The 25,487-nt window shown below is 38.7% G+C and overlaps 1 protein-coding gene across 1 annotated transcript in view; it reads left to right on the top strand.

Annotated features, from left to right (window-relative positions):
* LOC141293482 (inactive N-acetylated-alpha-linked acidic dipeptidase-like protein 2) overlaps positions 1-25,487 on the top strand; it is a 247,038-nt gene that overhangs the window by 76,413 nt on the left and 145,138 nt on the right. The window contains exons 6-8 of the mRNA XM_073825517.1: positions 4,090-4,182; positions 7,460-7,665; positions 11,790-11,918. Coding sequence (XP_073681618.1) covers positions 4,090-4,182; positions 7,460-7,665; positions 11,790-11,918 — 428 coding nt within the window. The remainder of the gene's footprint in view (positions 1-4,089; positions 4,183-7,459; positions 7,666-11,789; positions 11,919-25,487) is intronic.

Genomic DNA, 25,487 nt, shown 5'->3' with positions numbered 1-25,487 from the left:
TTAGAGGTAGGAGTGTGATTAGCGACTATATATAAAAAAATATATATATATATATATATATGCTATATTGTTATCAAAATGAGCATTTTCCTGCATATTTTGGTCAGTTAACGTTACGCTTTATATATTACGTTTTAAATCAGTTAAATCACTTACGTTTTAAATGGTCTGGGGGTAGGTTAAGGGGGCTATCTAAATCGCTTATTAATGAAATGATGAAATTGCATATTTGCTATAAAAATGGGTAGGTTTATGTTTGGGGGTCTTAAAATTTAACTCAATTTTAAAATTAAAGTAAAATTAAACTCTTTGCACAGTAAATATACCTAGCCACAAGTAAGGTAACACTTGAGTTATTAGTGAAGGGTTAAGATGTTTTTCACTTTAAAATAATGGGCCAGATCACACTAGTAGTTCATGCGGACTGACAAGGTAACACTTGAGTTATTATTGAGGGGTTAAGATGGATTTTGCAAGTAATTAACAATAAACTTGCACTGAAGCACTAGTGTTATTCTAACAGACATTGTAGGCCTACTGTGGAAAATGTTTTTGTATAAATGCAGTTAATGTCTTCATTACGGAAGTAAAAGAACATAATTATTTACTATCACACTAAAGAGAAGCCTGCCCCAGAATACTATTAATACTAATACTAAAAAAAAAAAAACATTGAACATTGAACTTTATGCAGCTCATAATAGTGAAATAATCCAATCATGAGCATCCAATCACTGCTAGCATTACATCCTAATTAAATAAATTATATCATTGTTTGTTTGAAATAAACAGAGAACACATCCATTCATAGTTTGGTAAGAGTCACAATTTCAACCAGTACTTCAACCGGTGATGGTGGTGGATTTCATAAATTAGTTTGCACAAAGAACCTAATTGTTCATTTTATAAATGTTACTGTTGTGATAGTTAATTAGTTATTCTTTATGAATTGGTCACAGTTCACAAGTAGTTCTCAATGACAATTTTTTCTTTAGTAATTATCAAATACCTAATAAGGGACTACCTTTGTCCAAAATTAGCAATTACCTACTGCTTAGTTCATCTTACCTCTATATTAGTTAATAGTATTAAGTTAAGTGTTAATGTAGAACTACCTATTACTTCCTGCATAGTTACTTGTTAACAACGGCCCATTATTCTAAAGTGTTACCCCTAATCTTTATTTCCTGATATTCAAAGGCTCCGTAAACGTGCTAGCACTCAGGGAGCGCTAAACGCACTTCAGTACACAGCAACATTATGGAGGAAGTACAAGGTTTAAATAGTCTTTCTGATTGGATGCACCTGTGTGAATGTAATTGCTCCAAAGGGTACTGGGAAGTGTAGTCCGGGTGTAATGCAACAGTCTGTGTAGTGTGAATGTCAATGTAATGAGTGGGCGACCTCTGGTAGTGAGTGGACAGAAGAACACATGCAGGGTTCGTAACAGTGGCCCTTTCATCAGATTTGTAAGGTAAATCGTTTATATACCTGCGCAAACACAGTAGAACACATTAGTATCCTTCTCAATATGGTAACTGTTCATCACGATTTTAAAATAAAAGCTCAAACCCTCACTCTGAGTGTACGTTTTAATTTTATTATATTCAAGAAATTATAACATTTCTCTCATAAAGAAATTGCCAAATATTAAATATTAGGTGGACATTTCATATGTCAAATGTTGTTTGGTCAATATTAAACGAGTTAGATTACAAGGTAAAGTTGGTGCCCTCTGCAGGAATTTGATATAATACATAATGTACATTAGTTTTATTGTTTATAATACATCATGTATTTTAACAGGTTTGTTCAGTAAAGCCACATGGTTACTTGCTTTTGATACTGTATTTGAACCAGTTATTATTGCCTCATTGCTATTATATTTTTACTTCGCCATGTTGGCTTCAGCTATGTCACTGCATGAGCGAGCGCAAGATAGAGTGACTTGGGATGTGTACCAGGGCCAGGTGTTTCTTCTTTTTATCTGCTGGGATACCGACCTTATTGATATTCACTCCATCACACTGAGCCTTTATGTGTAATTGGTCAGAGTGTGAGCAGAACAGTGGCGGCACCTTTTTAAGCTGCTCTGATGGTGTACACTTACTCTGCAACACAAAAACGCATGGTGAAAGCAAAGGATATCTGCTCTGTTTTATAGTTCATGTACAATTAATGGGAGGGGATTTAATAATGGACAATGTGCCAAAAACTTGCAAGTGATATTACAAATGGAAAGAAGATTTATTTATTTATTTTTATTTTTTTCAGGGCCCAAAGTAAATAAAAAGCTGCTTCTGGGTAATGTAATCAGTAATCACATCAATGTACTGTACTATAAAGGAAACACATAGTCTTATTCAGCCACATAGTGTTTGAATGGTTAGTTTTCAAAAAAAAAAAAAAAAAAAAAAAAAAAAGTGCCTGTACACAATGAATAATCAAAGGAGATGTCATTAGATGACAAAATGGGCAGTTAATTACTGCTAAATTGTACTTTATTTATTTATTTATTTTACTTTTTATTTATTTATTTATTTTTGCATGTACATTAATATGCATCATTAAATATATTATTAGTGGAAATAAATGGAAACATGTTTTGTTGTAGTTGTTATTTTATATACCAAATTGTGAAAAAGACCAAACTTTATTTCGTTGTATTTATTTATGTGTTTGTTTGTTTGATTGTTTGTTTATCAGAATATGTAAAATACATCTAATACAATTTCTGACATCTACTAAATAAAGTTATAATAACTGGAATTTTCTTAACAACTATAGCATATTTTATTTATTTAGAATTTAAAATACAAAATGTATTATTAATATTAATAGTTTAGTGATTTATTAATTTAAACAAATTATTATTTTATAATTTATTAAATAATGATTTATTACTTTATTTTAACAATTTAGTTGAACCGTTCAAATAATAATAATAATAATAATAATAATAATAATAATAAAAATAATGTATTAATTTAATAATATTTTATTATTATTTTATTAATTTATTTGAATTTTAACAATTCAGTTGAATAGTTGAAGTTCAACGATAATAATAATAATAATAATAATAATAATAATAATAATAATATATTCTTAATTTATTAATTATTTTTTAATTTATTTGAATTTTAACAAGTTTTAACACATTTAGTTGACTAGTTAAAGTTCAATAATAGTAATAATACTATTAATAAATAATAATATTAATAATAATTATTATTATTATTAATTTCATAAATAATAATACTAATTTTATAATAATTTATTAATTTATTAGATTTTTTGTTTGTTTGTTTTATATTATGTTGAAGTTCAGTACTACTTCTATTATTATTATTTTTTTTTTTTACCTTTTTACTTTTTTCATTTATTTATTTATTTTTTAAATGATTTTAGCATGCACATGTTGCTTATGCATTATTCAATGTATTATTAGGGGAAATAAATGGAAACAGAAATTAAAAATCATGAAAAGGACCAAGCTTTCTCGTGATTTTGTATTTTTTATTTTTTTCATGTGAACATTTTGACATCTAACAAATTGGTTATTTTGACAGTTTAACTGAATAAAGTTATAATAACTGTAATTTAAAAAAGGGACATTTTTATAATTTGGTTAAAAAAACTGAAGTTTAATAATAATAAAAGTTTTAATGGTTTATTAATTTATTTAAATTTTATCAATATATTTGAATAGTTGAAGTTCAATAATAACAATAATAACAATAATAATTAGTAGTAGTATTAGTGTTATTCATTTTTTTAGTTTATATATTATTATTATTATTATTATTATTATTATTATTATTATGTTGTTGTTGTTGTTGTTGTTGTTGTTGTTAAATAATAAATGGTACCTCCGTAAATTATATTCATTTTAAAATTAGATAAAACTAGATTTATTGTAGTTTAATTGACATTTTTATTTTAATTGACACATCATTATTTTTACCCTTTTCTATTGTATTGACTGAAGACACAACCTCTCTGTCCCTTTGCCTTTTTCTTACAGCTGGATCTATCAAACTCTCATATCCCTGACTAATTCGTTTGGATTTTCTGTTTGTTCCTCAGCAAGAAAAATCATAAATCTCACCATTGAGAACCAGGCATCCTTCAAGACAGTATCCAATGTCATTGGATATCTCAAAGGCAAGACCAATCCAGGTAGGTCAGCACAAAACCAAGACAGCGCTTACATAACCCGAATGATCAATTTACAAACCCAAAGGGCTTTTTGTCATAGTTAATGCAGGATTATTTCATTTAAACAACAAATCACTCTCATTTAAACTGCATGATATTGCCAGCATGTCCCAAGCATGGTCCTAAACCGCTGTGCTCTTTGGTCTGACATAACAAAGACACAGTGCTTTGTCACAGTGCTTTAATGTATTCGTGATAGCAGAGCGAAACAAGAGTGCAATCTAAGCATTCTCTCCTTCATCTGCCGAAAAAGCCAGAGTCCGGGGGCGAATAAATCCGAATCCGAGTCCACGTGCTGAAACAGCCTTTTTTTTTCCCCTCCATGTGCTATGACAAACTAATCTCTTAAAACAACGTCTGCCGCCACTGTCCAAATGCAGGTCACTTGGCTGCCGAAAATAGGCTTTTAATTACGGACTGCTATTTTCACCTTCAGGATGATTTAATCGTACGTCTGATGTAATGAAAGCGTTTAATCTTTCACCCCCGCCCCTATGACTGTAAAAGTCACTGTGTCTATGCATTTAAGGCCTTCGTGATTTACTTTCCAGATTTACGGCACTCTTTTCCTGTCATAATTGGTCGCCCAGTCACTAATTATGTATCACAAATCACGCAGAGGTGTTCTTCTCCTTGACTTGTCTTTTTATATCGTGTTTACCTTTCATTTATCTGGCAGTTGACTGTCTTATTTATTTATCATTTTGATGCCATCTTAATAACTTCCCTTAAGACCGCAGCAGTACTTCTGAGTACAGGTGGGTAATAATGTTCCTTAGTTCTTTGCTCTTGTCAACTCGATGAGGGTTTCTACCCGCACTAGCTGTCAGTCAGAGGTGGCCCAGTGCCGTTTATAGCCCACGGCTAATTGCATGAGAAATTGTTTCTTTTCTGGTCTCTATGTTGTTCGGTGTATGTAAAGGCAGAGTGTGTATAACTGTAGAGAAGGTATAGTCTGTTCTGCTCACCACAGCTGCATTTATTTTGATATGCATATTATTTTGAATAAAATAGTAATATTGTGAAATATTATTGCCAGTTAAAATAACTGTTTTCCATTTTATTTATTTTTGCAATCACAAAGCTGACTTAGCAGCCATTACCTCATAAATCACTCTTATATGTTTATATGCTTGATGCTCAATATACCTTTTTAATTATTATTTAATTCTAATTTTAATTATTATCAATGCTGAAAACAGCTGATTAATATATTCATATATTAATATATTAATCAGCTGTTTTCAGCATTGATAATAATTAAAATGAAAATCATGATTCTTTTTTTTCAGGATTCGTTGATAAATAGGAAGTTCAAAAGAGCAGCATTTTTTTTAAATAGAAATCTTGGGTATAAATATAAATATGGCAAATTATAAATATTTGTACTGTCACTTTTAATCAATAAAATAATAATAGTAATAATAATGTTTTAAATGGTTTATTTTTTTAACATCTATTTAACAATTTAGTTGAATAGTTATAACAATAATAACAATAATTGTATTTAAATAATTATTAATATTTTTATTTGACATGTTTATTAATTATATTAGTATTTAATTGATCAGTATATATATATATATAAATGATATTTCTTGAAAAAAAAACATTTACATTGTAAAGTATACATAACAATTGAAAAAAAATGGGTATATATATGGCACATTGTAAATATTTTTACTGTAACTTTTGATCAATTAAATAATTTAATAATTATTCATTTGTATTATTATTATTATTATTATTATTATTATTATTATTATTATTATTATTATTATTATTATTATTATTATTATTATTATTATTATGCTGGTAAAAAAATCTATATTTCTTAAAAAAAGACCAAACTTTTAAATTGTAAAGTATAAATTATTATTGACAAATTTTGGTTATAGATATAAATATGTAACTGTCATTTCTGATCAATTACATAATAATTATAATAATAAAAATAATGTTTTAAATGGTTTATTTTAACAATAATAATTGACAATATAACAATTTAGTTGACTAGTTGGACATAATATTAATAATTCATATTTTTATGTGACATTATTATTATTATTATTATTATACTAAAAAAACTATATTTCTTAAAAACACAAACTTTAACATTTTAAAGTATATATAAAGTATAAATAATTATTAAGTATTAATAATAAATAAATATTATTATACATTGTTATAATTGTTGAATAATCTATGGCACATTATAAATATTTTTACTGTTACTTTTGACCAATTAATAATAATAATTAAAAATGGTTTATTTTTAATATCTATTTTACAATTTATATGAATAGTTGAATGTATAATAATAATAATAATAATAATAATAATTTAATAATAAATCTTCTTCTTTTTCTTCTTCTTCTTCTTATTATTATTATGTTGAAAAAATCTATATTTCTTGAAAAAGAACTAAACTTTTAAATTGTAAAATATAAATAATTATTGAATAATAATCACTATGACATGATTAGACCTACTGATATGTGATCACCTGTACAAATAACAATAATAATACATTTATAAAATAATACAAGTATTTAGTAAAAAAAAAAAAATAATTAAATTAAATTGATTATATAAGGGTTTCAAGCTAAATTATTCATAACTGTTGACATGTGGATTTCTTGTAAAGCTACCCATTTCTCTATAAGCTGTAAATTAAATATATATATATATATATATATATATTTAAAAAAAATGTATATATTTAAAATTTTTATAAAAAAAAAAAAATCCTTTGTGTCTTGTAAAATATAACCTTCTTTTACCACATGCAACTAAAAATGCACTAAAATTGTTAACCTAAAAATATACTTCATGTGGTAATACTTTTTTTTTTAGCCATACATGTTATTTAACATCACTTAATCGAAGTAATATATTAGGTTTCAGATTACACAGAAATACCAACTTCATTGCAGATCACATTGCAGTGTTCCTTTTTACAGTATGGTAAAGTATACACTTAACCAATTAAGCGATTTCTGTTTAAACTGACCTGTGCATTTAATTTATTCATATGTAACATAAGATTCCAGATGGCAGAAAATATATTTAAAATGTGTAATTAAAAATGTGTATGAAAATCCTCCTAGTTTTCATACGGCAACTTTACACCGCAGTTGATTGACCCTCCGCCTTCGTGAACATGTTTGTTGGTGGGTGAGTGTTTGTTTGTTTCTTGTTCTGTGTGTAAGTGTTCCCGCTCTGTTTCCCCTTGTAGATCGATATATACTGGTTGGCAGTCGTCATGGCAGCTGGTACGAGGGTGCGTTGGCAGACTGGGGGAACGGCTCTGCAGTCATGACTCAGATCATCGCCTCCATGACGGCTCAAACCCGTGCAGGCTGGCAGCCCGACCGCACCATCGTCTTCTGCTCCTGGGGGGGAACCTCATTGGGCAACATCGGCTCCTATGAGTGGGGGAAGGTAATATTTGACTATTCCAGTCCAGTCTCTTTGGAAAAACTTGCCTGTGGTGACATTTATCCTAAATGATATATGTTTCTTGTACGATTCACAAAACTTTTTAAGGTGACAAGTCCAATGAGTAGGTCTGTCAAACGATTAATCGTGATTAATCGCATCCAAAACAAAAGTTTGTGTTTACATAATATATGTGTGTATATTTCGTATGCACATATAAATACATACATACATACGTGTGTGTGTGTGTGTGTGTGTGTGTGTGTGTGTGTGTGTGTGTGTGTGTGTGTGTGTGTGTGAGAGTGTGTGTATATATATATATATATATATATATATATATATATATACAGTTGCAATCAAAATTATTCAACCCCCCAGAGACTGCAGTACTTAACAAATAAAAGCTTGTCTGAAGTTTCAGGACTTTATAAAAATTGCATCTACAACAGTGTACTGGCATATTAAAAGTGACAATAATGTGTTTGAGTTCTAGGATTTGACAGCTGTCATAATTATTCAACCCCTATTCAACATTGCCATTTTAAGTCATTTATTTTTGTGGTAGGGAACAAAATTGTCCTAAAACACAATTAAGCCTTTAGAAACTATTAAAAAAACTGAATCAGCTTGAGATGTTATCCCATGCATGTGCTAAAGTTGAGTAGCAAATATGGTAAAGTCAACAGAGCTCTCACAAAAGCTATAGAGAAGAACTTGTTTTATTGTATTAGAAAGTCTAAGGCTACGTGAAGATTTCTAAGACATTAAAAGCCTTATTCCTTAGTTTAAAGTGTGTTGTACCAGAAAACCTTTGAGGGTGTTGAACCAAAAATGCACAATTTCATAAAATGTTTGATCAGAGCCACTGAGAAAAACCTGCAATGTACAGCCAAAGACTTCCGAGATGACCCGATGAAAGGAGGAAAAATATTTCATTCCAGAGTAGAAGATGAACATAGGACAAGCATAGCCTTCATGTTGGGGCATCTTGGCGAATACCATTCTTGATCAAGAAGAACAAAAAGGTCAGCTTGAATATGCTAAAATTAATTTGGATAGACCTGTGGAGTTCTGGAAGAATGTTTTATGGAGTGATGTGACCAAACTAGAACTTTTTGGACGTATAGATCAGTGGCATGTCTGGTGCAAAAAAGGGAAAACTAATGAGCAGAAGAACACCATCTCCATGGTCAAACATGGAGGTGGGCTGATCCAATTATGGGGTTGTTTTACTGTAGCATGAAGTGGAAAACATGACCGTATGAAGGAAACCATGGATTCTTTGAAGTATCAGGCCATTTTGCCAAGAATTGTGATGCCTTTGGTGCAAAGACCGAAGATGATGATCAATGGACTTTCCTGCAGGACAATCATCCCAAAGTAAACATCCAAATCTACTTATGCTTGGTTCAGGGATCAGTCGTAGAATATTCTTGAGTGGCCTGTTCAGTCTCCAGATTTAATTCTCATTAAAAATATTTGGTTGAATTTGAAGAAAGCAGTGGCAAAGTGAAAACCAAAGATTATCCGTGATCTAAAAGCTTTTTTCAGGCGAGGAATGGTCCAATATTGCAGTAGAGAGGTGATCAACGCTTCTAAACACTTTCAAACAGCGTTTATTGGTGGTTTTAAATAATAAAAGATTCTGCACCAAATTTTACTTTTGGGGGTTGAATAATTTTGAACATGAATGTTTAGAGCCAATTTGATTTTTTTCCCCCATTATTTATCAATTTATGTTCTCAGAATTACTTAAATGTGTATTGTGCAATGCACACAGACTGAAGTAGTTTAAGTCTTTGGTTCTTTTAGTTGTGATGATTTGGCTCACATTTAACAAAAACCCACCAATTCACTCTCAACAAATTAGAATATGGTGACATTCCAATCAGCTAATCAACTTAAAACACCTTCAAAGTTTTCCTGAGCCTTCAAAATGGTCTCTCAGTTTGGTTCACTAGGCTACACAATCATGGGGAAGACTGCTGATCTGACAGTTGTCCAGAAGACACTCATTGATACCATTCACAAGGAGGGTAAGCCACAAACATTTATTGCCAAAGAAGCTGGCTGTTCACAGAGTGCTGTATCCAAGCAGAAAGTTGAGTGGAACGAAAAAGTGTGGAAGAAAAAGATGCACGACCAACCAAGAGAACCGCAACTTTGAGAGACCTGTCAAGCAAAATCGATTCAAGAATTTGGGTGAACTTCACAAGGTATGGACTGAGGCTGGAGTCAAGGCATCAAGAGCCCCCACACACAGACGTGTCAAGGAATTTGGCTACAGTTGTCGTATTCCTCTTGTTAAGCCACTCCTGAACCACAGACAATGTCAGAGGCGTCTTACCTGGGCTGAGGAGAAGAAGTAATGGACTGTTGCCCAGTGGTCCAAAGTCCTCTTTTTAGATGAGAGCAAGTTTTGAATTTCATTTGGAAACAAAGGTCCTAGAGTCTAGAGGAAGGGTGGAGAAGCTCATAGCTCAAGTTGCTTGAAGTCCAGTGTTAAGTTCCCACAGTCTGTGATGATTTGGGGGTGCAATGTCATCTGCTGGTGTTGGTCCACTGTGTTTTTTGAAAACCAAAGTCACTGCACTCGTTTACCAAGAAATTTTAGAGCACTTCATGCTTCCTTCTGCTGACCAGCTTTTGAAAGATGCTGATTTCATTTTCCAGCAGGATTTGGCACCTGCCCACACTGCCAAAAGCACCAAAAGTTGGTAAAATGACCATGGTGTTGGTGTGCTTGACTGGCCAGCAAACTCACCAGACCTAAACCCCATAGAGAATCTCTGGGGTATTGTCAAGAGGAAAATGAGAAACAAGAGACCAAAAAATGCAGATGAGCTGAAGGACACTGTCAAAGAAACCTGGGCTTCCATGCCACCTTATCAATTAAATTACTGAAATAAATTAACTTTTCCATGACATTTCTAATTTATTGAGATGCACCTATATATATATATTATGTAAACACAAACTTTTATTTTGGATACAATGAATCGCGATTAATCGTTTGACAGCCATACCAGTGAGTGACGGTAAAATCGTGGTTGGAAAGAGATTGCTTTATTATGTTGGTTGTTGTAGAAAATGAATCTGGTGAGTAGGACTAAAAAGGTTAATGCTTTATTACATTTGAAAATAAACAAATGTGAGATAAAAACACACTTGAGATTGCTTGTACAAGTCTTTAAGCTCTTTTATTGTGACTCGTGTTTGACTGGACATGACCTGACCGATCCATTTTACAAGTGTAAAGCTGTACCGGGTGAGCTTCTGAGCAAGTTTACTACATCAAAAAGCCTATATATGGAGCTTGTTGTGTGATGCATATGTCAAAATATTGCTATTAGTTTACAATTCATGAACTACAGTAAAAGCATTTTGTATATAATGTGCAAAAAAGTATTTCTTAATCAGAAATCTGTGTAATCATAATTTGTCTTAAAAGTAAATAAAAGTTTAACATGGAAATCATAAATTCAACAAATCGCCTCAGTACATCGCCTAGGGACAAAACAAATGAGCATGTGCACTTTATGACCCCTACGTAGCATCCGGGTCACATTATATTTTGCAATTCACATATATAAGCTGCATTTTTTTAGATATAGATTTAAAAATGATACAGTTTATAGAAATCTCTGGCATACAGCATAAAGTCGTGACCCCAAAGTTGAGTTAGTAGTAGGTCAAAAGCACTTTCTTTTTTCTCTTACTCAGTTTCTCAACTAAAGCAAATGAGGAAAAACAAAAATAGTACAGATTAGCCTTGAGCAGCCGTACAAAAGCTTGCTAACATGATCAGCAAGCCATGAAGATTCAATCAGACAGATGGATGATTTTGGAGTGTTAATGAAATTATTCTGTTCGTCAAAGGAGTTTATTCTAATCAGTACAATGCAAACGTCATCATTAATCTTAAGAAGCCCATAATAGTGTCACAATAAAATGATAGTTTTTGAGTATGAGAACAACAATAATGATTGGTATTATTCACAATGCTCATTTCACAAATTTGTAGTGTCTCATTGGGGGTTACTCAGGCTTTTATGCAAAAATATCAATCAAGTCTCTGACACATCATCAGTTGGCAGCAGACGGCAGTGTTCTGTGTGTCTGTACAGGAAAATGAAGTGGTTCTTCAGAGCAGGGCAGTGGCTTACATCAGCCTGCACAGCCCCGTCAGAACCCCTGGATCCCTGCAGGCCACAGCATCACCTTCCCTTCAGCAACTGGCTGGTGAAACCCAAAAGGTACTTTTTAAATGTTCATAAATATGCACTTGGACAAGATACTTGCAAATAGGAATTTAAATAGAGTAGGGTGTAGGGTTATGATTTCCACAATGCAGAAAACGTGGACAGAAGTGTGGAATCCAGTCATAAAAATGGACTTTACTGTATAATGCGGAATGTCATGGAATTTTTCAAATTTGTGATGAATAAATTAAAAGTAGGTCAGTACACTTAAATCAGAACATGATATGGACTAGTGTCTGTGAATATTAAGCCGCAAAAATACTATTTAAATATGAGTCTTGCATGCTCTGCTTGTCTCTGTGTGAATGAATGGTGCAGACTTGTGGTTTTGTTTGCTACACACATACTGAAGCGCATGTGACACTCACGATGTTTTCAACCCGGTTTGGTTCAACTTGAAGAAACTGTGACGGAAATATAATACCTAATGTAATGAAAACATGTTTTATAGGGCCTTACAAATTCAATTCGTAATAAATTGCTGTTAAATTGTGTAAGTTTTATGATTTCAATTAATTAGTCATGCTTTTTGTTTATTTTTTAAATTATTATTTAACCATTAAAAGTAAAATAAAAAAATAAAAAACAGACTTTGAAAAAAATAAATAAAACAGAACTTGGAAAAGAATAAAACGGATTTCATAGGCCCCTATTTATGTTTTTTTTTTTTTTTTTTTAAATATTTATTCTCACCAGTGACCACTGCAGTGACACTTACTGTTAATTAGAGATGCTTTTGATTATTCAAATTTAATGAAACCATTAGGGAAATCAGACAATAAAACAAAAACACAGAGTTTGGTAAAAAAAAAAAAAAAAAAATATATATATATATATATATATATATATATGCTTTATAGGGCCTTAAAAAATGTATTTTTTGTTAAACTTTTAATAAATTGCTGTTAAATGTTGTAAATGTCATGATTTCTATTAATTAGACATTCTTTTTGTTATTATTAATTTTTAATTTAACCATTAAAAAGAGTCTAGTAAAATTAAAAAAAAAAAAAAAAATGTATTCCAGAAAAAATTTAAGTAGAAAAAACGTCTCAGGTTACGTATGTAACCCTGGTTCCCTGAGGGAACGAGACACTGCGTCCTGAGACACTTTGGGGAACGCCATTGGCGGGCCGCACTCTGAGTCATGTCCAACGTCCAATGAGAAACGGGAGTGACGTCACAGGCGCGGTGACGTCATCGACCAGGAAGTATATAAGCACGTGCGTTTGAAGCTGGCGTCGGCTTATAGGAATGAAGCGAGTGCAGCAGGGATGCGGGAATTATGGTCCGAGACGCAGTGTCTCGTTCCCTCAGGGAACCAGGGTTACATACGTAACCTGAGACGTTCCCTTCCGGGAACTCTACACTGCGTCCTGAGACACTTTGGGGAACGAGGTATCAACGCCCCCATAATTTCCAAGGCCCTGCGCAGTTTTGTCTGCTAGGCCAAGAGTGGAAAAGTTGTGTCTTGGTACACTTCAGCCTGGGAAACTTGCCAGGACATGAGTGATAATACATCTCTGTCTGTGGAGCCCACCAGACAAGAGGGAGAGAATGTACCTCGGCCCTCGGGCGCACGAGGTTAGCATAATCCAGTGTCTGGAATACTTACCTGATGAGACACTATGGAAACTCCGCCTGGTGATCTTGCCAGGACGCGAGTGATAATGCATCTCTGTCTGTGATCAACCACCAGACAAGAGGGATAAATGAGCCTCGGCCCTCAGGCACACGAGGAGAATATGGTAGTCCTTTGTCTGCGCTACGGCCAGAACAAGAGGGACACAAGAAGTGCCTGGTGAACGTGCCAGGACACTGGAATACATCTCTGTCTGTGATCCACCACCAGACAAGAGGGATAAATGAGCCTCGGCCCTCAGGCACACGAGGCTAGGGTTCTCAACCGCTGCCTGTCACAAGACCAGTGCAGGGGGAGAAAAGGCTCCTCGGCCCTTGGGCACACGAGGAGAAGTGGTAGTCCTTTGTCTGCGCTACGGCCAGAACAAGAGGGACACAAGAAGTGCCTGGTGAACGTGCCAGGACACTGGAATACGTCTCTGTCTGTGATCCACCACCAGACGAGAGGGATAAATGAGCCTCGGCCCTCAGGCACACGAGGCTAGGGTTCTCAACCGCTGCCTGTCACAAGACCAGTGCAGGGGGAGAAAAGGCTCCTCGGCCCTCGGGCACACGAGGAGAAGTGGTAGACCTTTGTCTGCGCTACGGCCAGAACAAGAGGGACACAAGAAGTGCCTGGTGGACCGCCAGGACACTAGAAAACATCTCTGTCTGTGATCAACCACCAGACAAGAGGAACACAGGCCTCGGCCCTCGGGCACGCGAGGCAGGATATCACACCTCTCGCCTGGAGGACTGCCAGGTCGAGAGGGTAGAAATCCTTTTCCTCCGTAGAGGAAAGCGCCTAAGCACCTCTAGGCCTAGCAATGCTAGGGCTGAAGGACGACTGAGCCAGGAGTGACTCTGAGGTCTAGTTCGTAGAACCTGACGAACGTTAGAGGTGAGGACCAACCCGCCGCACTGCAGATGTCCTGGATCGGGACACCTGCCATCAGAGCTTTAGAGGCTGCAATGCCTCTAGTTGAGTGAGCCTTGACTCCCAACGGGGATGGGAGACCAGAGGACTCGTAGGCAGTAGAGATGGCATCAATGATCCACTTACTGATAGTAGGCTTGGAAGCCGGGCACCCCCTCTTAGGGGGGCCGTAACAGACAAAAAGTTGCTCTGATTTACGCCACAGGGCAGCTCTGTGGACATAAGTGTCTAGTGCTCTTACTGGACACATCAAGTTATACTTCCTCTGGTCGTGCTCCACGAATGGAGGAGGGTAAAACGCTTGAAGCGTTATTGGCTGTGGTGTTGCTGATGGGACCTTAGGTACGTACCCAGCTCGTGGGTAAAGGAATGCTTTGGCCAACCCTGGGGCAAAGTCAATGTAAGAAGGGGCCACTGAAAGGGCCTGCAGGTCCCCGACTCTCTTGAGAGACGTTAGCGCCAGCAGCAATGCTGTCTTTAGGGTAAGCATCCGATCGGAGGCCTCCTCTAGAGGCTCGAAGGGAGGTTTACACAGCGCCTCCAACACCACAGCTAAGTCCCATGTAGGGACTTTCGGTCTTGCACGAGGCCTCAGCCTGAGTGCACCGCGGAGGAAACGTGAGACCAGGGGGTTCTTGCCCACTGAAAGGCCGCCATGAAGGGCGTGGTAAGCCGATATAGCCGCCACGTACACCTTCAAGGTGGAGTGAGCTAACCCAGCGGACAAACGAGTTTGCAGGAACTCCAGCACTGTACCAACCGGGCAGTGGACTGGGTCTAAGCGGCGTTCATGACACCATGACGCAAACAGGTTCCACTTTAGGCCATAAAGTTTCCTCGTAGAGGGAGCTCTGGATTGAAGGATGGTCTCAGCAACCTCGGTTGAGAGACCAGCTTCTATGAGTTGTGCCCCCTCAGGGGCCACACCCATAACTTCCACTTCTCTGGGTGGGGGTGGCATATTGCGCCCCCAGCCTGAGAAAGAAGATCGCTCCTGACAGGAATCTCCCATGGAGAGCCGTCGAGGAGGGCGATTATATCCGAGAACCATACTCGGGCCGGCCAGTACGGGGCTACTAGCAGCAGCCGTACTCCGTACCGGCGCACTCTTTCCAGAACTCCCGGGAGCAGAGCGATCGGGGGAAAAGCGTACAGACGAAGCCTCGGCCACGTCTGTACCATGGCATCCAGTCCGAGAGGAGCTGGAGGAACTAGAGAGTACCAAAGGGGACATTGCGATGTCTCCTGAGTCGCAAAGAGGTCCACCTGGGCTTGACCAAAGACTCTCCATATCTGCTTCACCACCTGAGGGTGAAGCATCCATTCCCCGGGCCTCAGCCCCTGCCTCGACAGGACGTCTGCTCCCACATTGAGACGTCCAGGAATGTGAACTGCTCTCAATGATAGAAGCTTCCCTTGTGACCATAGGATGATCTGGTACGCCAGCTTGTATAAGGGGCGTGAACGCAGACCTCCCTGGTGGTTTATATAGTAGACCACCGCCGTGTTGTCCGTGCGGACCAGCACGTGACGGTTTCTCAGGTCTGGAAGGAAATGCTTCAGAGCCAGGAACACTGCCAACATCTCTAGGCAATTTATGTGCCAGGAGTGATGCCGGTCGTTCCATAGGCCTTGGGCGGAGCGGCCACTCATGACCGCTCCCCACCCGGTGAGGGATGCATCTGTCGCTAGCGTGACGCGGCGGCAAGGAGCTCCCAGCGCTGGACCTTGTAGTAGGAACCAGGGCTTTTTCCACATGACTAAGGCACGTAGGCAGCGCCGCGTGACCTTGATCTTGCGGAATGGGTTCCCCCTCGGGGAAAACCCTTTGGTTTTGAGCCACCACTGCAGTGGTCTCATGTGCAGCAGTCCAAGAGGTATCACGTTGGATGCAGCTGCCATAAGACCTAACAGTACTTGGAACTGTTTGACAGTGAGTAGCAGGCCTAGCTTGACCGCATTTGCTGCAGTAAGGATCGACTCGATCCGAGCAGGTGACAATCGTGCCTGCATCGTGGTCGAATCCCAGATTACACCTAGATAAGTGGTTCTCTGTAATGGAGACAGCACACTTTTCTTGGCGTTGAGTCTCAACCCCAGCTTTTTCATGTGAGCAAGAACAACATCTCGATGTTGAGCCGCTAACTGTTCTGAACTGGCTAGGATGAGCCAGTCGTCTATGTAGTTGAGTATGCGGATGCCCTGGAGTCGCAGTGGAGCCAGAGCAGCATCCACACACTTCGTGAAAGTTCGGGGAGAGAGCGCTAGGCCGAACGGAAGAACTCTGTATTGGTAAGCTTTGCCCCTGAAAGCGAACCTGAGGAACTTCCGGTGTTGAGGAAGGATGGAGACGTGAAAGTATGCGTCTTTCAGATCTATCGTGACAAACCAGTCCTCGGACCTGATTTGAGACACGACCTGTCTGACAGTCAACATTTTGAACTTCAGTTTTCTTACTGAGAGGTTTAGCTGTCTGAGATCTAAAATGGGCCGCAGGCCCCCATCCTTCTTGGGAACAATGAAGTACCGGCTGTAGAACCCGGATTCTCTGTGATGAGGAGGGACCACCTCGATGGCCTCCTTCCTCAGGAGAGTATTCACTTCCTGTTCTAATACCAGAGCCTGCTCGGGGCCTACCAGAGTAGGAAATACCCCGCTGAAAGGCGGCGGCTTGGCGCCGAATTGAATGCAATAACCTTTCTCTACAGTACGCAGGACCCACATAGAAATATTTGGCAGTAGTTTCCACGCTGCCAGAAATTCTACTAAGGGAACCAGCCTCTCGAGACTGGTCTCTGGATTTATTAGAGGAGCTAACTTGGTGACCTGTAGCAGCGAACTGGCAGGATGCACCTGAAGTGAGCGCTCTAGAGACCCCCGTGGGGGTGGCGAACTCTCTGGTTCCGCTACGTTTCCGGGCGGAAGGACCAGAGAATGATGTTCGCGGGAGACTGCCGCGCCCTGTAACACCGGCAGGGTTAGCTGACGAATCTCCTGAGGGCCCCGAAGAGAGGTGGTCACCGTACTCCTCAGAGGCGGTGAAGCACCTAAGTCTTCGAGAGGGGCTGCCCTCATTGGCCCTGGGCCACGACCATCAGGGCCGTTTAGCCGAGGCCCTCTTAGACTGTAGGACGACCCTCAGGTCCGGCCTAGTCTTAGAGGACCCCGGCTTGGAGTGTTGCTGAGCCCGCCCTCTAGGCTTAGCCGGAGGGGTGCGGGTAGCAACACTCCTTTTCTGTGCATCCCGGTGCGAGGAGCTAGCTTGCGGCTGGGGCTGCTCCCGTCCAGCAGCCCCAGAGGAGTAAGTGCGGCGAGGAAGAAACCGCTGGAACGCCGCTGCCTGCCTGCGGGCCTCCTGGTGTCTGCTGACAACAGTGTCCACAGAGTCACCAAAGAGGCCAAAGGGCTGCAGGGGGGCGTCCAGGAGCGTGACCCTGTCCTTCTCCTTCATGTCGGACAGGGTCAACCAGAGATGCCTCTCCGCGGCCACCAAGGCTGCCATAGACCGCCCAATGGCACGGGCGGTCTCCTTGGTGGCGCGGAGCGCCAGGTCTGCGGTCCTGCGCATCTCTGTGACGCTCACTTCCTCACCGTCACTAAACTCCTTCAGCAGGTCGGCCTGGTATGCCTGGAGCACAGACATGGTGTGTAGGCAACCACCAGCCTGACCTGCTGCCGCATATGCCTTACCCATCAGACCAGACGTGATTTTTAGTGGCCTGGTGGGTAAGGACGGAGCCTTCAGGGACGATGCCAGGCCGGGAGACAGATAGCTCGCTAGTGTCTGCTCGACCTGGGGCATCGCCCTGTAACCGTACTCCTCCATCCCCCCCACATTACCGTAGTAATCAGAGGCGGGGGAGAAGAGACGTGAGGAATACGGTTTTTCCCACGATCTCCTGATCTCTTTGTGGAGATCGGGGAAAAAAGGAAGGCTCCGTTTGGGAGGTGCTGGCTTTGCCCGCAGGAAGCGCTCATCGAGCCTGCTTCCCTGCGGTTCATGATCTTGTGCTGGTGGCCAACTGATGTTAAGCTTGGCCACCGCGCTAGTCAGCACCTCCACTAGCTCCTCGTATTGGGGTGAATGGGGGGGCGGTTGTGGGGTGTCAACGCTCTCAACATCAACCTCCTCGGAGGAAGACAGAAGGAGCGCTGACTCCTCCTCTTGGAGGGAAGGAACCGCAGTGCGGGCTTCCTCATCCAAGAGGAGGTCATACGATCCGCTGGGTGAGGAGAGAGATAGGGGATCACCCGTCTCAACTCCCTCCAGCAGATCTACCTGCGAACCCCATGAGTGCAGCTGCCGCTCCGCCTCAGCGGAAGCGGGGCCAGACCCACGGGGAACGCTAGTGAAAGCCCCCTCCTCAAAGAGGGCTTTCCGGGAACGGAGCAACCGCAGCGGCATTCGCTCGCACTGCGGGCAGCCAACCCCCTCAAGGGCTGACCTAGCATGCTCCGCTCCCAAGCAGACTACACATAGATCGTGTGTATCCCCACCAACAATGAAACGTTGGCAGGGAGGGACACACTTTCTATGTGGCTGCTGAACCGCCTTAGAACGTGCGTTCTTAAAAGAACGTTTTCCCCCTGGCATTTTGCTCAAATAAAAGTAGTGCAAACTGGCACTAAAAAACAGCAAAATGCAGAACAGACAGACAATAACACAGAGCGCTCTCGCTGAATGACAAAAGCTGACGCCAGCTTCAAACGCACGTGCTTATATACTTCCTGGTCGATGACGTCACCGCGCCTGTGACGTCACTCCCGTTTCTCATTGGACGTTGGACATGACTCAGAGTGCGGCCCGCCAATGGCGTTCCCCAAAGTGTCTCAGGACGCAGTGTAGAGTTCCCGGAAGGGAACTGAATTTGGAAAAAAATAAAACAGGATTTAGATAAGAATAAAACAGATTGTATAGGGCTCTACTTGTGTTACGGAAGACTCGCTGAAAGCTTAAAACAAAAGACTTGGTATTTAAGCAGTGTGCACCTCACTTCCTGCTTAAAACTTCTGCTGCATCTCATTCACAATGAACAAGAACAATGAGTTACGCATTCAAATGGCATTTCTAATAATGTGAGATATAACTCATCTAACTTATCCAACATTAATATAGCTCTTGTGTTCTACTCAAGTTTCCAGATATATAGAGCTTCTTACTCATTCTGACAGGTTCATTTATGATTTGTGTGAATATATTGCAGTTTGTCTGGAATTATGACTAAACTCTTTAAAACCTCAGTATGGGCTTGCTTATTAACTCTGTGTAACTTGAAAGCAACTTCAGTGAGTTTTAACTCAAACTGACAGCCACTTTAGCATCAGGTAATTGTACCAGATGTGAATGAAGCAACAAAAAAGGTTAATACATTTAAATATTGCCAATGTATTATTTGCATTGTATAGCATGCTGTAGGTCAGATCCGGTGACAGCGTGCCCTATTATTTTTATCCAGACAATACTTTTCTTCATTAACCTAAATGCCAGTCCACCTGTGACATTTCAACCTAATAAAGTAAGCTCTGACCTGTACCACTATCGAAATCTCCTCTGCAGAACTTCTAGGAAAGAAATGGCATGAGTGGAATAATTATTTCCCTTATCATCAGCAGTCTGGCCGTAATGTTTGGAAAGTAGTTCATTGGGGGAAAAGAATTGATGAGGCTGTGATTTGCTGTGAATAGGCAGAGAGGACTCAGGATGGAGTTTTGCAAAATGGCTTGGTATGCTTTGCATAACACTAAGAAAAGTATTGAAAATCTCTACGAGCAGATAGAGATGGAATTGTGTGCAGATATGTGCTTATAGCTCTTTTCTTTTGAAATGGCAGGCTTGGGTTATTTGTTAAAAATCTAAATATGCATAACAAAAGAAAAGTTGGAAAATGTTTAGAAAGTTCCCTCCTGTTCCAAAAACATTTTTACATTCACATTTATTCATTTAGCAGATGATTTTTAACTTTCTTTTTAACTTTTTATTCATCAAAGAATCCTAAAAAAAAGTATCTCAGGTTCCAAAAAAAAATATTAAGCAGCACAACTGTTTCCAACATTGATAATAAATCAGCGTGTTAGAATAATTTCTGATGAATCATGTGACACTGAAGACTGGAGTAATGGCTCATGAAAATCCAGCTTTGCATCAGAGAAATAAATTATATTCGAAAGTATATTAAAATAGAAAACTGATCTCAAACTTTTAAATGGCAGTGTATATTGTGCTGTTAATTGTTTTGCTTATACCTTTTACACCTCAATCTTTTTTTAATAAAAAAAAATATTTAAATATTGAGATAAACACACTTCAACCCCTTTAGCTTGCTTTTGTAAGTCTTTGAGCTATTTTTTGTGACTTGTGTGTGTTGTGACCAGGTGTGCTTCTAAGCAAGTTAACTACATCAAAAAAGCCTTATGTGTGGAGCTAGTTGTGAGATGCAAATGTATGTTGAATTTAATGTGCAAGGAATCATGCAAAATAAGTATTTCTTAATCAGTAATCTGGCCTGTGATCATATTTTTTTGAAAAGTATTAAAAGTTCAGCGTAGAAATGTAAAAAGTCTGTAAATCATGTAGGAACAAGACAATGAGCATGTGCCTTTTATGACCCCAGTTTCAAATGTTTTAACTAGTTGTATATTATTATTGTATGTTTGTACTATTTTACAATTAAATTGTAAATTATCAGTAACCTAAACTGATGTTTTACTATAGTAAATTACTTAATATGTTCTACTAAAGTACATTAAAAATCAAGTACATTTGTAATTTTGAATAAGTAAAAATTAAAATGAGTGTTTATACCTTTATTTTATATAGCACTTCTGTACTTTTTACATACTTGACATAAACTTGAATTGCGTGTACCTTGTCAATGAATGCAAACAAGGAACATCAAAAGCAATTTGTCTTAAGAGCAAAAATATGCATTGTACACAATACCAAACCATTTTCCTTATATTCACTACATAATTACCTTTTGATTTAAATTTATTGTAGAGTTAATTTAAATTGACTTTTTTCATTGCTTACACATATATCAGTTTGTTTTTTATTAACTGTGGAACACAAACCAGATCTGCAAATACTTTTTGCTTTTTGCAAATGCTTTTAGATTTCATTGCCATACGTAATCCTCACAAGTTACAACAGGTCACAAGTTTGGAGTTTTCAGATTCTTTCTGCATGAGTTGATGAAGTGGTTTTTATAAACTAATCAAAGAATATTTTTTAATGTAGCAAATAATATTTGGTCCATTCATTGATTCCATTCATTTATTATTACATAGTTTTTGTTTAGTTTAGTTTAGTTTAATTTCTTATAGAGCACATGTCTACTACCAAAAGTGCAGCCCACGGTGCTGTGCAGACCAATCAAGAATACCAAACAAAGACAATAACAAACACAACAACATTAAAAACTGATATTTAGGTCTCTCCTAAATCAGAAAGTGCTTTTCCAGAGCCGTTTTAAAAGTGTTCAGATTGTGGGTGAGTGAATGGCAAGCAGTAAGTTATTCCATATCCAAGGTCCAGTTATGAAAAAGGCCTGATCGCCTTTTTGTGCCAGAACCTGTCCTGAAGTAATAGTTTATCAGCAGATTTCAGATTCTTTGAGTTTTAGTTTCAGTGAATTCTACATACCCACCTGAAGTACTTTCATTGAGACGAATCTGGAATGTTTTTGAATGCTAGAGAACTGTGATAGTTCATTCACCTCAGTCAAGATGCTATTGAAGATCACTTTTGGAGTTTGAGATAAATAAGCATCCTGACAGACACTTAAATGTCCAGAATTAAATAAATTTCTTGTATACAAAACCATGATCCGCACTCACATTGTCATACTACTGTCCCCGTAGTTTTCCTGTGTTCCTGTATATGGTCATGTTCCTGTACTTGTTTAGTTTGATTAGTTAATTTCCTTCACCTGTCTGTCCCTCGATATCCTGTGTTTATAAACCCCAGTCTGGCCTCCAGCCGCTTTGCTCACCCTCAGACCTCCATCTGTGTGGTGGGCTCACATAAGGTCTGCCAGTCTCCATCGGTGTTATGGCTGGAGGATCTCAGAGTCAGGACTCCACCTTGGCCCATCAACCCATCAATCCACTGGCTCCACCAGGCTCCCTCATCCCTCCATCTCCGCCTTGGTCTGGCGTCGACCATCCTGCGCTTCGAGACTCGACTCCTCCAGCTTCGCCTCGTCCCTCCAGCTCCATCAGGCTCCTCCATTATTACTGCTCCACCTTGGTCCTCTGTTGCCCTGGCTCCACCGCGGCCTCCCGGATCCACGCCTCAGCATCGGTTGTCGGCGCCATCAGCTCCACCTCGGGCCTCCTGATCCTCCTCATCACCCTGGAACTTTGGCTCTTCGTCTTCGTCTTGGGCTCCTCCACTGTTGTCGGTCAGCCCTTCCTCCTCCATTGCTCCTCCCTCCATCGGCTCCACCATGGGCTGTCATCATGGCTGTGGTCCCAATTGGCTCCTCCTGCTCCAAGTCCCTCCTGTCTCTGTCTGGTTCACCCTGGTCCTCCTCCCGGATGTCCGTCCTTCTCCCGAGCCTACTCCCAAGTTTTCATCCATGCCTCCTTCTGGGTGGGGGTGATATGTCAGACTATTGGACCCGGCCTTGTCCTTGTTTAGTTTGATTAGTTGATTCCCTGCACCTGATTGTCACTCGTTATCCTGAGTGTGTATAAGGCCCAGTCTGTTCAGTTAGTGTTTGTCAAGTGTATTCGTTATGTTGGTGTGCTTCCTGCCATTTCCAGTGTGGATGTACCCTGTGATTGGATTGAATTAAAGACTGTGTTCACTATTTCTCGTCTCTATTTTTCCTTGCCAACACAGAGTGTGACACATGAAACAGTCTTCTCTTTTCATTTTATTATACATTTATCACCAATAGGACAAAGGACACAAAAATTTTGACTCAACGGCCTTCTTCAGTGTGTTAAACAATACAAATCCTCCACCCATTTTTTAAATCACTAATTTGATATCATCATTCATTCGCCAATGTTCATTCACTTAAAGCTTACGTATACGGATTTGTATTGTTTAATACACTGAAGAAGGCCTTTGAGCCAAAAGGTTTATCACTATTGGTGATAAATGTATAATAAAACGAAAAGAGAAGACTGTTTCATGTGAAAGCAGTGCGGATCATGGTTTTGTATAAATGATTTAATGGACTGACACACCTAATCGAAAGATCAAACGACGGAAGAGCACAGTGCAAACAACTTTGCAGAATTAAATAAATGAATAAATATTGGCTAAATGAGACTTTAGGAAAAAGTAGACAGTGATGTCATACCCTACATCCAAAGCACTTTAAATGTGAATACACAACCTCTTGTTTATCCGATATGCTTATGCTACCCACTATCCTGTAATGTGATCACAACAAAGAGGAAAACCATTTAGCATCAGCACTTTTCATTGTCTAAAAGTCCAGCTCCATGGCCCTACGCCTCCCCTCCACCAATCTGTTTCTGTCTCTTGGTAAATTGATAATGGCTTATGCTAATTGCTGTTGTCCTGTCAGAGCCTTTTGACGCAATGAGACACAATATGCCCTCATTAGCATGCTAATTGAATAGAATACCATCCAATCAAAGATGCACAGGGGCTGTTTGAGGATGACTTGGATGAATGACTTCCAATTGTCAGGTGCGATAAAAGAAAGGTTCGTTTTTATTTTTATGAAGTGATTGTTTTCCTGTTTGTGTTGCTTTGTCAAACTTTGACTGATTAAACAGTTACAATTAGGGCTTATTTTATTCTTTTATTTTGCATAAATCAATATCACAGGCCTTTATCCTAGTGTCCCAGTGCTGTGCTATTAACCAAACGCATCACACATGAGGTTTCTCATTGCAGCCATCACAGTTTGTCCCTTTGTGCCATGAAATCTCTAGCCTGCACTTACTTTGTTATGTGACCTCTTGCCTCTAATTGTACATGCAGTTTTTCCAGTCATCTTGGATTGCTGCAATTGTGCAATTTATCTTTTTGAAGACATTCTCTTGGAGGCATCAGGTATCCACAACACTTTCAATATTTTGAGACGTTTTAACAACACTATAAATCATGTTAGAGCTATGGATGTAATACTTTCCACTTATCTTGCTTTGCAGCTGTCTTTGGAATAGAGATGCCACTGCGGTGATTTTTTGAATGGGTGCTCTGGAACCAATTATAATAAAGGAAGTACTTCTGTTGGGATTACAGAGCAAAACACAAAGTAAATTGAGAGACTTTTCATTGTTTAATTGGGTATTGTTGGATGTTCGTGCCTGTCTATTTTAAACTGAAATTACACTGGAAAAGCAAACAATGAGGTATAATGTTTTGAATGGGAAAACCTATGAGTTTTGACGTGATGTGAAATGGTGTAATTTGATTTGGAAGGAAGCTTGTTTATTTGACCATCCCAAACATCATTGAATGGTTCAGTTCACAAAACACAGCGAGTACCAGGGAGTGCTTTTGTTTTTAAAAAGTGTTTATTTTTTAAAAGGATATATTTACTTAAACAATTCATTCACTTCCAGAATAAAAATGTCCTGATAATTTACTTATCGCCATGCCATCCAAGATGTTCCTGTCTTTCATAATTCAGTCGAAAAGAGGGTTTTTAAGGAAAACATTTCAGGATTTTTCTCCATATAGTGGACTTCAATAATAACCTTATTCCTCATCATTTAGAGCCATTTGAAGCTGCATTTGAAACAGTTTGGACCTTCAACCCGTTGATCCCCATTGAAGTCCACTAAATGGAGAAAAATCCTGGAAGGTTTTCCTCAAAAACTGAGGTTTTTCAAATGATTATGAAAATGTACTGCATAGTACGATTTAAGCTGATAGAGTTCTCAATAGTTTTATTTAATCTCCTTTTGAATTGCCAAACCTGCCATAGCAGTTCTCATAACCAGCTGACTCGCTTATGTAAAGTTTTTTTTTTCCTAGATTAGGTGTTTTAAAACCTGTTAAGCTTTGGGTAATC

The sequence above is a fragment of the Garra rufa genome, chromosome 20 (genome assembly GCF_049309525.1).
Source record: "Garra rufa chromosome 20, GarRuf1.0, whole genome shotgun sequence".
NCBI classification, from domain to species: domain Eukaryota; kingdom Metazoa; phylum Chordata; class Actinopteri; order Cypriniformes; family Cyprinidae; genus Garra; species Garra rufa.
Note: the sequence above shows the minus strand (reverse complement) of the source record. Positions and strands in the feature narration are given on the sequence as shown.